Source organism: Budorcas taxicolor, chromosome 16 (genome assembly GCF_023091745.1).
Source record: "Budorcas taxicolor isolate Tak-1 chromosome 16, Takin1.1, whole genome shotgun sequence".
Taxonomy (NCBI): Eukaryota; Metazoa; Chordata; class Mammalia; order Artiodactyla; family Bovidae; genus Budorcas; species Budorcas taxicolor.
The window spans coordinates 47,471,676-47,484,460 of record NC_068925.1 but is presented as its reverse complement, the minus strand read 5'-3'; the positions used below and the strand labels follow the sequence as shown (position 1 = coordinate 47,484,460).

The 12,785-nt window shown below is 39.2% G+C and overlaps 1 protein-coding gene across 1 annotated transcript in view; it reads left to right on the top strand.

Annotated features, from left to right (window-relative positions):
• Nucleotides 1-12,785, top strand: part of CAMTA1 (calmodulin binding transcription activator 1) — a 967,024-nt gene that overhangs the window by 22,381 nt on the left and 931,858 nt on the right. Inside the window, exons 2-3 of the mRNA XM_052653621.1 lie at nucleotides 6,060-6,129; nucleotides 10,922-11,040. Coding sequence (XP_052509581.1) covers nucleotides 6,060-6,129; nucleotides 10,922-11,040 — 189 coding nt within the window. The remainder of the gene's footprint in view (nucleotides 1-6,059; nucleotides 6,130-10,921; nucleotides 11,041-12,785) is intronic.

Here is a 12,785-nt window from a genome sequence, read left to right as displayed (position 1 = left end):
GTTGGGTTGATAGGTCTCTCTCTTTGAGGAGTTAAAAAAGTTATCAGTATTAGTAATGATAAGTGCTGCTAAAAAAGTGTTATTTTAAATTTCATGTAGCTTTTTTTCCTGAATATGTCCTGTTGAAATCTATTTATACAAATGAGGGTGTTTAATAAATGTTCTTTGATTATTTTCAGAGTATTGAGTATACTGGCTTCCTAGTCAAATTAAATTCATAAAAATTCTAATGATGTTGTGATTCCTAGCTAGGAAGACTTTTTTTTTTCATTCTGAAATCACTTTAAATACGCTTTACATGAATCTCTGGTAATAGTGAATCAATTAATGTGATTTCTTAGGTCATAAATCAGGCTTGATAGATTGTAGTATTAGTTCCTGTGTAAGCGTCCCAGACCTACAACTGTTATGTGGTCTATTTTAACAACTTGTTTGCTTTTGAACTCAGTTCTAGGTGTTGAACTCAATTTGAGAGCCTAAAATGGTTTGTGCCCCAATTACCTTAGAGGTTACTGCCTCGCTTTCTTGTTGCGCCGGCCCTAGTAGTGGGAAGTCAGCCACCACTCCTTTTATCTTGAGTATACACTTTAATTTTGTCTCTATCCCATAGGAGTGTTGGGAAGATTATTATAGTCACACTTGGAGTATATTTTAAACTTCTTGAAAAGAGGGTAATATGTGAGCTTGAAATATTTTTGTAGTATGCCATGTAATTTTTCCCTCTGCTGACCCTTTGTGGTTTGTGTTTAGGGTGCATGGTGTTTTTCTAGTCTCTGAGGTCATTAGCTGGGAGGATTTTCTGGAGGCCCCCGGAGCCTGGTCTCTGATAGGCCCTGTGTAACCCTCTGTTAAACAGGTCTGTGCTATCACCACAAATGGTAGCCTTGATTCTGTTGGTGTCCGTGAACATGGCAGAGTATTTTCACCCCTTCATTCTTCTTAGTGGGTCAGAAGGAACTTTTGTCTTGTTGCTTGATTGTTCACGGACCAGAGGATGGGTGGCAACCCGGGGTGGCCTTAGAAGAGGGAGACAGAGATTCTTGAAAAGACTGATAGTCTTTATTCAGTGAAACCTACCATCACCAGGGCAAGAGAGGGGACCACTCTTTTTCCTTTCCGTGAACTTCTGTTGTTCATCCATGAATTCAACAAATATTTGAGCTTCTGTTATGTGCCAGATATTAAGTACTGTAAAAGCCAGACATCCCTTCAAGGATGCCCTAGATATAGTCTTATTTTGAATATGATAGAAAAATATTTATCAGGATAGAAGAACTACTAGATTGGGTTTAGATGCTGATATGGCTTTAGGGATTAAAGGTGGAGGTTATAGTTTCAGAATGCAGTTTTGAGAGGACTGACTCTAATTAAAAAAATAATTACAAATGGCATTGTGGCAGAGTCTGCGAGCTGATCACAAAACCGGTTTCCTCTTCCTGGGCAGGTAGCCAGATCGCATCTCCCAGCCTCCTGGACAGTTAGGCGTGGCTTAGTGGCCATATTCTAGCCAATGGCATGAGAGCCAAGAAGTGAGCCACTTCCAGGCCTGGCCCCAGTGCCCTCCCTCCGCAGGATTTTTGGGCCCTTTCCTGTCTGCTGGCTGCTGCTGAAGAGCCCAGTGAACTAGGAAGGCTCGTGCCTAGGATGGAAGGAGATCTGGGGCCAGAGCCACGGCTGGGGGGAGAGCTGCCTTCTGACCTAGTGTTGTGGACTCTACCTGAGCAAGAAGTAAATATTTATGGTATTTGAGCCATGATAAAGTTCGTTCTAAGAGTTAGCCTGCCTAACAGTGCTAGGCCAAACTAATGAGTCTAGTAAAGGTGCTGAGAATTTTGGACTCTGCCTTCATTTTGATTATTTACATGTCACGTCATATGTAATGATCAGTGAATTTCAAGAATCAGTTTAAAACTCCATGGCAAAAATCTTCTTGACGTGTCACTTTTAATTGATACAACTGGTTTATTGCATTCAGTGTGGCCTTTCTGTGTGTCCTCAGTTGGCTTTAAAGGGACTCTGTGGAGTCTTAAACATTGCCAGTGCTTATTTCAAAGAACTGTAAATACAGTTTTCATCATGCTGCTTCTCTGTCCAAAAGCCACTTATCATTTCTTGTTATACAGCATTTTGTTTCATTTATTCCATCATCCAGAAACGTATATAGTGTGTGTGTATATATATATATATATATATGTAAATATATAAAATAAGTGTAGCTATGTGTAACACACTAACCTAGGTTCTCTGAAGGGAGACAAAAATGATAAAGCATATTCTACGCCCCGGAAGAGTTTGTGCTCAAAACACAGATAGTTACTGGTTTTCCACAGTTATCGACTCACTTCAGCCTTTAATAAATCATGTATTATTTCATCACTTTTTTTTCTTTTTACCATTGTCTCCAATTAAATGTACTTTCTGAAAGCAGGGAGTGTATTTTCAGGAGCTCCTCTGTCCCCTCTTGGGCGCTTCTGGCAGACTCTGGACCCTGAACTCAATTAAGTGACTATCCCTGTAGTTTCCATTGCTTCTGTTGCTTGGCTTTGTATTACAAAATACAGTTTTGTATTATAGTTTGTGTCCACAGATGAGAGTTCTTTCGCGGGCCATTAGGAATTCATGGAATTGTGCCATCTGAAGTGTTGGGACTGGAAGGATCTTTATTAGGTTAATTCCTGATCTTTCCGATCGTCTAGTTCCTGATAGCCCAGGTGTGGCCATGAGTCATGGGGCCTTCCTAGAGGCACAGTCTCGGGCACACTCAGACCCGTGAGTCAGAACCTGAGAGATCCTCAGATGACCCACACGTGTACTGCAGTGGAGATGCCCTGCTCAAGGTCACTCTCTCGCTTCTCTCTGGAGAAAACTCACACAGCTGTTGATCTCAGTGGTTCCCATCCCTGGATACATCTTGGGATCACTTGGAAACCTTTAAAAAATACTGCTGCCTGGTTTCCATCCCTGTGCATTACATGGTCAGAATTGCAGCCTGGAAACCAGAACTTTAAAAATCTTTCTCGATGCCTGAAGTGCAGCCACACTAAGAGCCGCGCAGCCTAGTGAGTGCCCAAGTCAAGGTTTCCTGATGCTCTAATCAGGTTCCCTTGACCCACATGTGGATATGCTTTCAGAGCAGAGCTTTCCCTACCCGGCTTCTCGTCGTGGCGCGTCCCCTACCCGGCTTCCTCGTCGTGGCGCGTCCCCTACCCGGTTCCTCATTGTGGCACATCACCCTGTTTTATTCCTTCACAGCGCTTATCCCACTCCCCACCTGCCTCTCCCACTGGCGGATACTCTGTGGGACAGACCTTCATCCCTCTTGTTCACTGCTGGGTCCCAGCTCCCAGGATGGTGTCTGGTGCATGTGAGGTGCTCCCTTAATAGGTGTGGGGCGCCTGGAAGGGGACAAAGAGGGCTGCATCTGGAGAGAAGCGCAGCTTGTTCAGGTGGCACCCTTCTGGCCGCTCACCTGTGTCAGAGGTCAGGGTGAGAGAGGCTCCCGAGGAACAGGGGGCGGGAGTGTGTGCGTGACTGAGTCAGACTTCAGAGCCAACCAGCGAGGGCAGCGTGAGGGCAGCAGGGAGGCTGGAACCCAGAGCTGGCATTGTTGCCCCGCTCTCCTTTGTCCTGTGCACTGAGAGCTTGACTGTCTTCCCCAGGCCCATCTGTGGGGGGTGGTGGTCCTGGGCTCAGAATTACAGACCCCCAGACCCTCTTCCCTCCCTTCCAGAGCCAGGTCTAGAAATAGACCTCGGGTCCCGAGATAGGACCTAGCTCAGATCTGGCCCTTGGGTGGTTATTGCAAGGCAGCCATCGCTTATGTGAGTTAGCTTGTTTTGCCTTGATTGCTTTGAGAACATTGTGCTTCTGAGGTTAGGATGACATTCAGTTTCACTCTCAGATTGAGTAAGTTTCTTTCCTGGTCAAATTAATATTAAGACTTCATTTGTTAGGCTAGTGCTGTTGAGAAATCGTGGTTGGTTGCTCTTGATATTTCTGTTCCTCATGTTGTTGTTTTTTTGTGTTCATTTCTTTCCGTTTTTTATTCAGTATATCTTGCCACACATTTGCCTGTCATCAGACTCTGAAGTCAGGTGGGAAGCTCTTCTTATGAAGCCATTCATTCGTGTTCCTTTGTCCATTAGTGGTTTTGAAAACTTGTGTGAGACGTCGTGATTGGTGGCAAGCCTGAGCTGTCTGTTTTTTTTCTTGGTAATAGAAAGCCGGAAAACGTTAAGTCTTGAATGTAAAACATTCTTTTTAACATCGTAAAATTTCCAGCTTCCATTTGGAAACCACATTAAGAGATGAGATGTTGTGTTACTGTGATGAGAAGGCTGCTGCTGGTGACGCCCACAGATGTTGCCGGAAGCCTAGAATTCCACACTGAGGGGTCAGGGGAGAGACTAATTTTGAATTTCCCAAAGGAATGTGAATTCTGAAGTTAGTCCATGGTTCATAGGGGCAGCAATCCTCGTGCCTAGATTGCTGATCAGTAGTTATCGCTATTGATTAAATCAGGCGGAAGGAAGACAGTAAAAGTCCTGGAACAAGAATTTTTCAGAAACAAGAAATAAATAATTGGGAACTGATGGTTATCCTGGTAGCTAGGGGTTACAGTGTGGAGAAAGACTTGTTCTGTGGTGAAGCACTTGCTCACTGTCGATGGAGAGGAAAATTGGAAATTCACAGAAGTAAGTTTAGTCAGATTTCAACCCTCATTGTGGCACAAAAAATCCAGGCAGTTATGAACTTATTCTCAGAAAATGCTTGCATTTTTGTGGATTAGACTTATGAGCCATAGTAACAATGGCGTTTTATATTTGAGTGGTACTTTTGAATCTAAAGCACAACCATATGCATTACCCCATCCAATTCTTCCAGCTACCCTTACCTGGGGGATAGAGTTATCTTCTGTACTTTTCTTTTGATGAAGTAACAGGTTAAATTACTTTCCTAGGGACAGCTAGTAAGTGAGAGAACTGAGCTTTTTATATTTTAAACATAAAATGTTGAGGGTGATTGTTGAACTAGCTTTGGTTTTCTAGTACATAAATCTGTGGTTTATAGTGCTGGAGGAATAGTCTAGAAATTTATTTAATACTGCAACTAAACAGACAAGGACCCCAAATAATTGGCTGGCAAGACTCAAAGAAATCCCCCACCCCTTTTTTTAAGTTACCATGGGGTAGGTTTTTATATGAAAGCTTTTAATTTTATCTACCTGCGGCAGCCTGAGGGCAGAGACCTGATCCACTAGCTTCTTCCTGACTCATCCCCCGCCCTGCTGCTGGTGGGCACGCATAGATCCATCCTTTTGAATGGGTTTTGAATGGGTTGGGTTTGGGCGTTACTGTTGGGAAGTGGTAATAATGTCGTTGAATGTTGACTAAGCTGAAGAATGAAATGGCATTGGTTCTTCTTCTTAACAATTTACTTACTTACAGCACAGGTTTGCTCCCTCTTAAACGATTACGCAGGTAATACAGGTTCACCAGTAAGTGTCTTTTTCCACGTACGTGTTTTATATTTTGAAACACTCTTAAGCTGACAGAAAAATCACAGATATAGTGTGCAAAGGACACTTTTTCCCTCTTGAACTATGTGAGAGTAAGCTGCTGGTATGTTCTGTCAGCATCAGATCTTTTATTATGTGTTTCCTACAAGCAAGAACATTCTCTTCCATCACTACAATACAGGAATCTAAATCAGGAATGAACACCCAGGCGTCTGTACTGTCGAATCCTCTGAGCTCTTCCAGTGGTGCCTGTTGACCCAGTGCTGACCTGGTAGGGAGAGGCCCAGTGGGACCCTAGGTTGCACTTTATTGTCTCCCTAGCCTCCTTCAATCCAGAACAGTTCTCAGTCCTTTTTTGACTTTCATGACCTTGTCGCTCTTAGTTTCCAGGCCAGTCTGTGGAATGCTCCTCAATTTGGATTTGTCCGATATTTCCTCATGATTAGATTCAGGTTTTGCATCTTTGGCAGGAATATCACAGAAGAGCCAGTGTTTATCTTTTTCAAAGATTAGTTTTACATTTTATTTTCTGTTTCCTTAGAGCGTTTCCCAAAGTGTATTCTGCGGAACTAGCACCTACTGTGTTCTCAACACCGTGCCACCTCTAGAAGGTAGGATTCGAAAGCTTTTGACTTACAGGAAGGGGTGGGTTGGCAGTGACAGTGGCTCCATCACTGTAGTGCAGGAAGGCCTGGGATCAGCAGTGAGAAGGCCTGGGTTCTGCCTTAAACCTGCTGTGTGATCTTCGATGAGTTACTTAATCCTTCTGAGGGTAGCAAAACCAAACTCCCCTCATAAAGTTTCTATGAAGATTAAAAAAGGAAGAAGTTTAATCACATGGGAAACTCAGAGCATTCTGCAAATGTTAGCTAACCTAAAATACCACAATTTGGGAATTCTAGTGTCAAATTCCATAGAGTTGGAGCCTGTGGTATTGTGGAAAAGCCAGAGGTCATGTCTGAATCCCATGTGAGCCACTTACTAGCTGTGGATCTTGGGCAAATTAATCTGAACCTCAGATTCTTCATCTGTAAAATGGGGGTAATTATGCCCAGGTGGGTTATTGTGAGGATTCAACGAGAGAGTCTAATGTAAAATCCTTTCTGGATGCCTGATATAGTCTCACAGATGTCTGCTCCCTCATAAACAGTAGAAGATAAATGTACTTGATCACGTGCGGCTCAAATGAAAATTGAATAGAATGAAGCAGGAGAAGATGCCCCCAAACCCAAATTGATGGCAGTTGGTCGCAAGGCTACTGGGCCTCCCCCACGTTATCTGCCCCCGCCTACATGTTTTTAGGTCGAAAATGTAAATTCAGATAGAGGAGTTTATTAAACCTGAGCCTGAGCTGACCTGAACCCGGGTCAGAGGTTTGGTAGTGTGATTGGCTGGGAGAGGGTGTCTGGGCCACCTGAGAACAGAAAGGGTAAAATCAGATGATCACACCCACTCTAAGAAGAGGAAAGGTGTTGTGAAACAGCAAAGCGAGTTACTTATTTCTGTTAAAAAATTTTTTTATTTAGCCTTTTAAATATCCTTTGGATAATGACAACTGAGTTTTAATTCATTTTGGAGAATTTCTCTGGAAGGAATAAGAGGAAATCATACCCATGCTTGGCACATAGTTGGTGCTTAATTAATATTTACTTTGGATGAATAGTGATTTGCAGGTCTTAGGTCAGTAATGGCAGTGTTTGCTGCTGTGAGCTCTGTGCTGACTTGAATTTAACAATACGCGCTTATGTTTTCCTGAATCAGTTCCTATCCTACTAATTAAATCTAAGCACATAATAATTAGAGCTAAAGAGAAAATTGTAGAGCTTCCATTTAATTTTACCACTCCAAGTTGTTGATCAAATATATTTCCAGTAAGATTTAGCAATTTGATACACCGTTAGACCAACTTATTTTGAACAGTTTGTTCTAGAGGTTGAGAGGTTAATCATCAACTTGATTGAATAACAGTTTATAATTATTCATAAAACCAAAAATAGATGCATCATTTCCAGGTTAGAGTTAATACAGTCATGACTTACCTTGCAGCCGTCAACAGTGTGTTCCAAAGAAAAGGTCAAATACATTTCTTTGGATTTAAATCAAGGATTTGGTAATGTGAAATCTCAAATTTAGAAATAAACCATGAAAATAAGTTTTGCCTAATTAACTAAGTGAATGAGTTTTCTTGTACATTTTAGAAAGTTCCAGTTGAGTTATACTATGCCTCTAAAATTATTATATGGAAAATATTTGAAGGTTGACTGGAAAGAATGGTTCATTCTCTAGAATTATAGCTGTCAGCCAAACAATCATCTGTCAATTTCAGGAGCTTCACTAGTTATATTTATTGTGAAGTAGGTTAGAAAATGATTTTGTAAAGTCATATATCACACGCAGATTTTACAAGATAATGATAATGAAATGTTCTACTGTATTTGGTTGACACTTCCATTTTGCAGTGTCAGAGTTTTACTCTTTGGGTTTAAATACTGAGATGCAATTGAAACCCCCGTATGGCTTATTTTCAGTGTTAACTCAAGATCCGTTAGAATCCTTGAACTGAGACAAGAATTTAATATCTGGTACATGTTTTGTCTAATTATTATATCAATTATAGTTACTCCAAAAACATTGAAAAGCAACATTTAATTAAAAAACACAATATAGCCATGTGAGCAGTTCTTTTCTGACGTGGAAGCAGAGTTACTCTTTATCCCACTTTAACTAGAAAAACTGAAAACACAAGTGTTAACGTTTTGGCTATTGGAGTTGCTGATATTCTTTCCCCAGTATTAAAATTTCCATCTTCATAATGCACTGTGGGAAAATATACCCATTGTTATGTTTCTTAAAGACATCTAATTTATATTTAGCGTGAACCTGAAATTCTGGAAATAGCACAGTTTAAAAACTGATTAAGGGGAACCCATTGGCCTGTCATACTTCTCTTCCTTTTGAACCCATGGCTGCACAGCTCCATAAAGTGCTAAATTTAGAACCTCGACTGAGACAGTGCTCACCCAGCCACTCTCCTTTTCCTCTTTAAAAGCCTGTGGGCCCATTCACCACTGCCTGATTTTGTATCAGAGTAGAAGATGGAAGCCTTTTCTCTAGCAGTTAGGTGTGCTGTTGAAAAGAGTGCTTCCTCTGTCTCTGTCTACACACACACACACACTCACTCACTCACTCACTCACATGCTTTCTGTGCCCCAGGACAGTGGGGTTCTTCAAGGAGACTTAAAAGGACAGATAATTAACATCAGGTTATGATTACAAACATAAAACTAGAAGCTTGGGTTTAATGTTCTGTTCATTGTCAGAATTACACTTGAACAGGTTTTTCAGAGCTATGGCTAGTCATATGCAATTCAAAGTAAGCCTACAGTAGCATAGTACTGTTTTCATAAAAGGTACCCTGTAATTGGTAAATATCAGAATTGAGTATAGATGTTAGAATATCACCTCTGTTTTCAAGATTGTACACATCATGGGAGATTTTTAAAAAGCAGAGTAAAACCACTTTAGGGGAAGAGAGAAGGGAGGTGAAGGCTCATGTGATTTGGAATTCTGCGCTTTCAAGTTTTATGGCCCATGGCACCTCCCTTGGGAGGATGAAGTGCAGGGAGCATGCATAAGCACATAAAATTGCGAAGGTTTTATAGTGTGTAATTCATACAGAACTTTCTATGAACTTTTAGTTAAGCACTTTCTTTTTTAGTTTCATAGCAAGATTTTTTTAAAAAGTTTAATTTTATTTTGCTGTTAAATTAAAATTTTGGATTCTTCAAAGCAGTCAGTTTTTCAGTTTTTCAGATTTTTTATACTGCTTTTAGAAATAGAGGATATGCATTATAATTCAATTGGTTGTGTAATTCATGGACCAAAAAAGATTTAATACACTAAAACTCTTTAAGTTCCTTCCTATAAAATATCTCCATATGATGCAGTAAATTTTTTTAGACTTTATGACTGTGCCCAGTATTTTCCTATTAAGATCTTTTCCTTGAGAAGAAATGTGTTAATCAGATGAAAAATGTTTGGAGAAGATTTTATTAGGACTGTAAAATTATTTTTTATTCTTTAATGTTTTTCACATGTTCAAAAAGTAGTCTGTGCTAAACAAAATTGTACTAAATGATTGGAAAAATATATTACTTACTGTATTTCACTTTCAGCATTCTTAACTGATAAACCTCTGTGCCTATATAAGGTTGTTTAACTCTAAGGCATTTAAAGTTACTGAACGTGACAGTAAATTCTGTAGGGATCTGTGCCTGGAGGAGAATTAGAGATTATCTCATTTTCCTTGATTTGGGAAAACAGAAAATATTAAGTAACTTACCCAAGGTCACACAATTAGAAAGCAGCAGAACTGGGTCAGAATCTTGGGCTCCTAAATGGGAGCCCTTTTTCACCTAATATCAGAGTGAGTTATGTCAACCGTGACTTTCAGGAGCTAAGTCAGTCTTCAGTATTTTAATGTGTTGCTCCTTAGTACCCAGTTATGCTTTGTACCCTTTAGATATTGGAGCTTCCATTTGGCATTAAAAAAAAATTGGAGTGGGCAATTTGAAACTTTGACCCAAATGTGTCAAACCTGGCAAGAAATTTGCAGCCAGGCAAAGGGACTTTGTTACAGGAATAAAACAAGAAATGATACTCAGAGAAATAAGTGAATGAAATAACATATAAAGGAAAGGTAGTCAGACATACCATCTAGTCTTGAGAGTCTTGAACTTGTCCCTCATTAATTTAGAAGAGTTATGTTTTGATGAAATGCATCAAGTATATAGATATGTATATATAACTCAAATTAATTAAAATATGCTTTTAGATTTAGGCTAGAAAGTCCAGCCTCTGTATTACTGAGGTAGCTACCTGCAGGTTGAAATTCCTTAGATTTATCAGATTTGTGCTTTTCTTTGGAAAGAAGAAGCCTCATTTGTATTTTAGAGGATGAAGTAGTAGTATTGGTTTATCAAGAAAGTAAGTAGTTATATTTTAATTCCTCTTTCCTAAAAAATGTAACAACCTTTTCCACCTGGTTAACAGAGGATTTCTAGGTTTTGTGAGGTTAAGTCATTTTGTGATTTTGATGTACTTCATGGAAACCTCATGAAAGAACCTTTAAAAGCAATGCTTAGGTTCTGGGCAGCTGTTGGGCTGTTCCCTGTTCACTTGCTCGCCATGGAGCCAAGAGCTCCATCTTATTGTAGAGCCTCTTGACCACAGTCCTGCTGCCATCTACCTGAAAAGTGTGTCAATGAGTTCTGTTAACTAAGAGGGATGATGCTCTTGGTCTCCCAGTGACTAAACTGAGCTGCTGTTTCTGACCTTGCCAGTATACTTAAAAGGAGCTTTTCTCTATTATTTTCTCTGAATTTACTGTTTTCTTCTTTATAGATGATCATGGGAACAGCAATAGTAGTCATGTAAAAATCTTTTTACCGAAAAAGCTGCTTGAATGTCTGCCGAAATGTTCAAGTTTACCCAAAGAGAGGCACCGATGGAACACTAATGAGGTAGATAAATTTCTATTTCTAGGGGTATTAATTTTTTTAAGGGCAAACTTGCTAGGTCATCTTGCGCAGTACTACTATATGTTAGCTTTAAATTCAAAATACTGAACTAGGAAATTGTGAATGGGAAGAATACTGAATCTGGATTTGACAAAGACCAACATGTTGTTTTGAACAATCTCTGATCTGCCTGGCCTGCATTGAAAAATCTCAGATGTGCACGCTGACTTACTAAGATAGCATGAGTTTCTGTCTGTGTTTTCCTGCATTATGGTGTCTTGCATTTGGTGGTTGACTCTTATCTGCATCTCAATTAAAGCTTAGTTCTTATGAATAGAGGAACAGCCCCAGTGTTCATAGACCATGCAGTGTCTTGACAATGTGAAGTTTCTGTAGAATTGAGAAGGGCAGGCTTCTTATTAACAAAATGGCTCTGGTCTTCTCTAATGAAGAAAGTTTGCATGGAGAATTAATTGGTTTACCTTAATGAAAGGCATTTGTATGAAGAATGAAGGCTGTGTAGTAGGTTGTTTATTTGATATCCAGTTAGAAGGTTGATGAAGTAGAGTGAGTCAGAGTTTTATCTTCTTGGATGATTTTTTTTTTTTGGGTGAATCTTAATCTGGAAGTCTTAATATTAAGGGTGGATTGCTTTGTCATCTTTTTTATTTTGAAATCTGTTTCAATTCAGGGTGATACCCATTTCACGTGGTGATGAGACTTGGGTCTGTGTCCATCAGGCTGGGAATTCTGTTTCTTTAGTTCACATGGCTGGGGTCATTGGTTTTGTGAAGTTGGTCTAAATCAGTTCGTATTGCTGGTTCAGCATTTATTTCCAAGTTATAAATACAAAACCCTACCCTATATTGGTCATTAAAATACGAGAAGAAAATAGTGCTGCCTATTTATCTTAATTTTTTAAAAATTGTTCAGCTCAAATTCTTGACCTACAATGCTTTTGTTTTGTTACAAGAGATTACATCAGAGTCTCTTCACTTATCCTAGTTTATATATTTAAATACTCACTAGAACCTCATAGTTTTGTCTCAACTGATTTTAAATTTCTTTAAAGGTATGTATGTATTGATTATTTGCATAAACTATATTTCCCCCCTTAGACAAAATACCTTTGACAAACAGCTGGTTTAGAGTCCTGTTGTTTTAATCAGTCATCTGTTAATTGTTTCAGACATTTTAGACATGAAAACAAAGTAAATGTGCTGAAAATTAATCATAGATCATTACTCTGTCAGCAAAATAATACAATTTGGGAGCCGTTCACTAAGTCAAAACTAGGTCGTGAAATATTAAAAAACTCAGTATGTTCCTTAGTAATCACTGAAAGAGGATTTGATGCTGTTATTATACATCAGTTTTGGTTTATTTATAAATGTAACAAAGCATATAATTTTTTCAATATTACATTTTTATGTAATTGGCAACTTATTTTAACTTTGACTTGAAATTACAGTTGAAACCAGTAATTGCTTACTGAATTAAAATTAGTGATCTTAAGAGTTATAAAGCTGGAGGTAACAGTGTCAGAAATTTAGTTGGTAGATTATTTAGATCAGTGGTTTCAAAACATTTTTGGAACTTTTGAACACAGCCTTCAACTTTCACATATTTGTTTACCTCTCAATTATTGATTTGTTCCACCTTACGATTATTTCAGATACATTATAAAATACCCAATAAGGAGTTTTTAGAGAGGACCAGATTAAAAGGCAGATAAGAAGTTGTTCTGT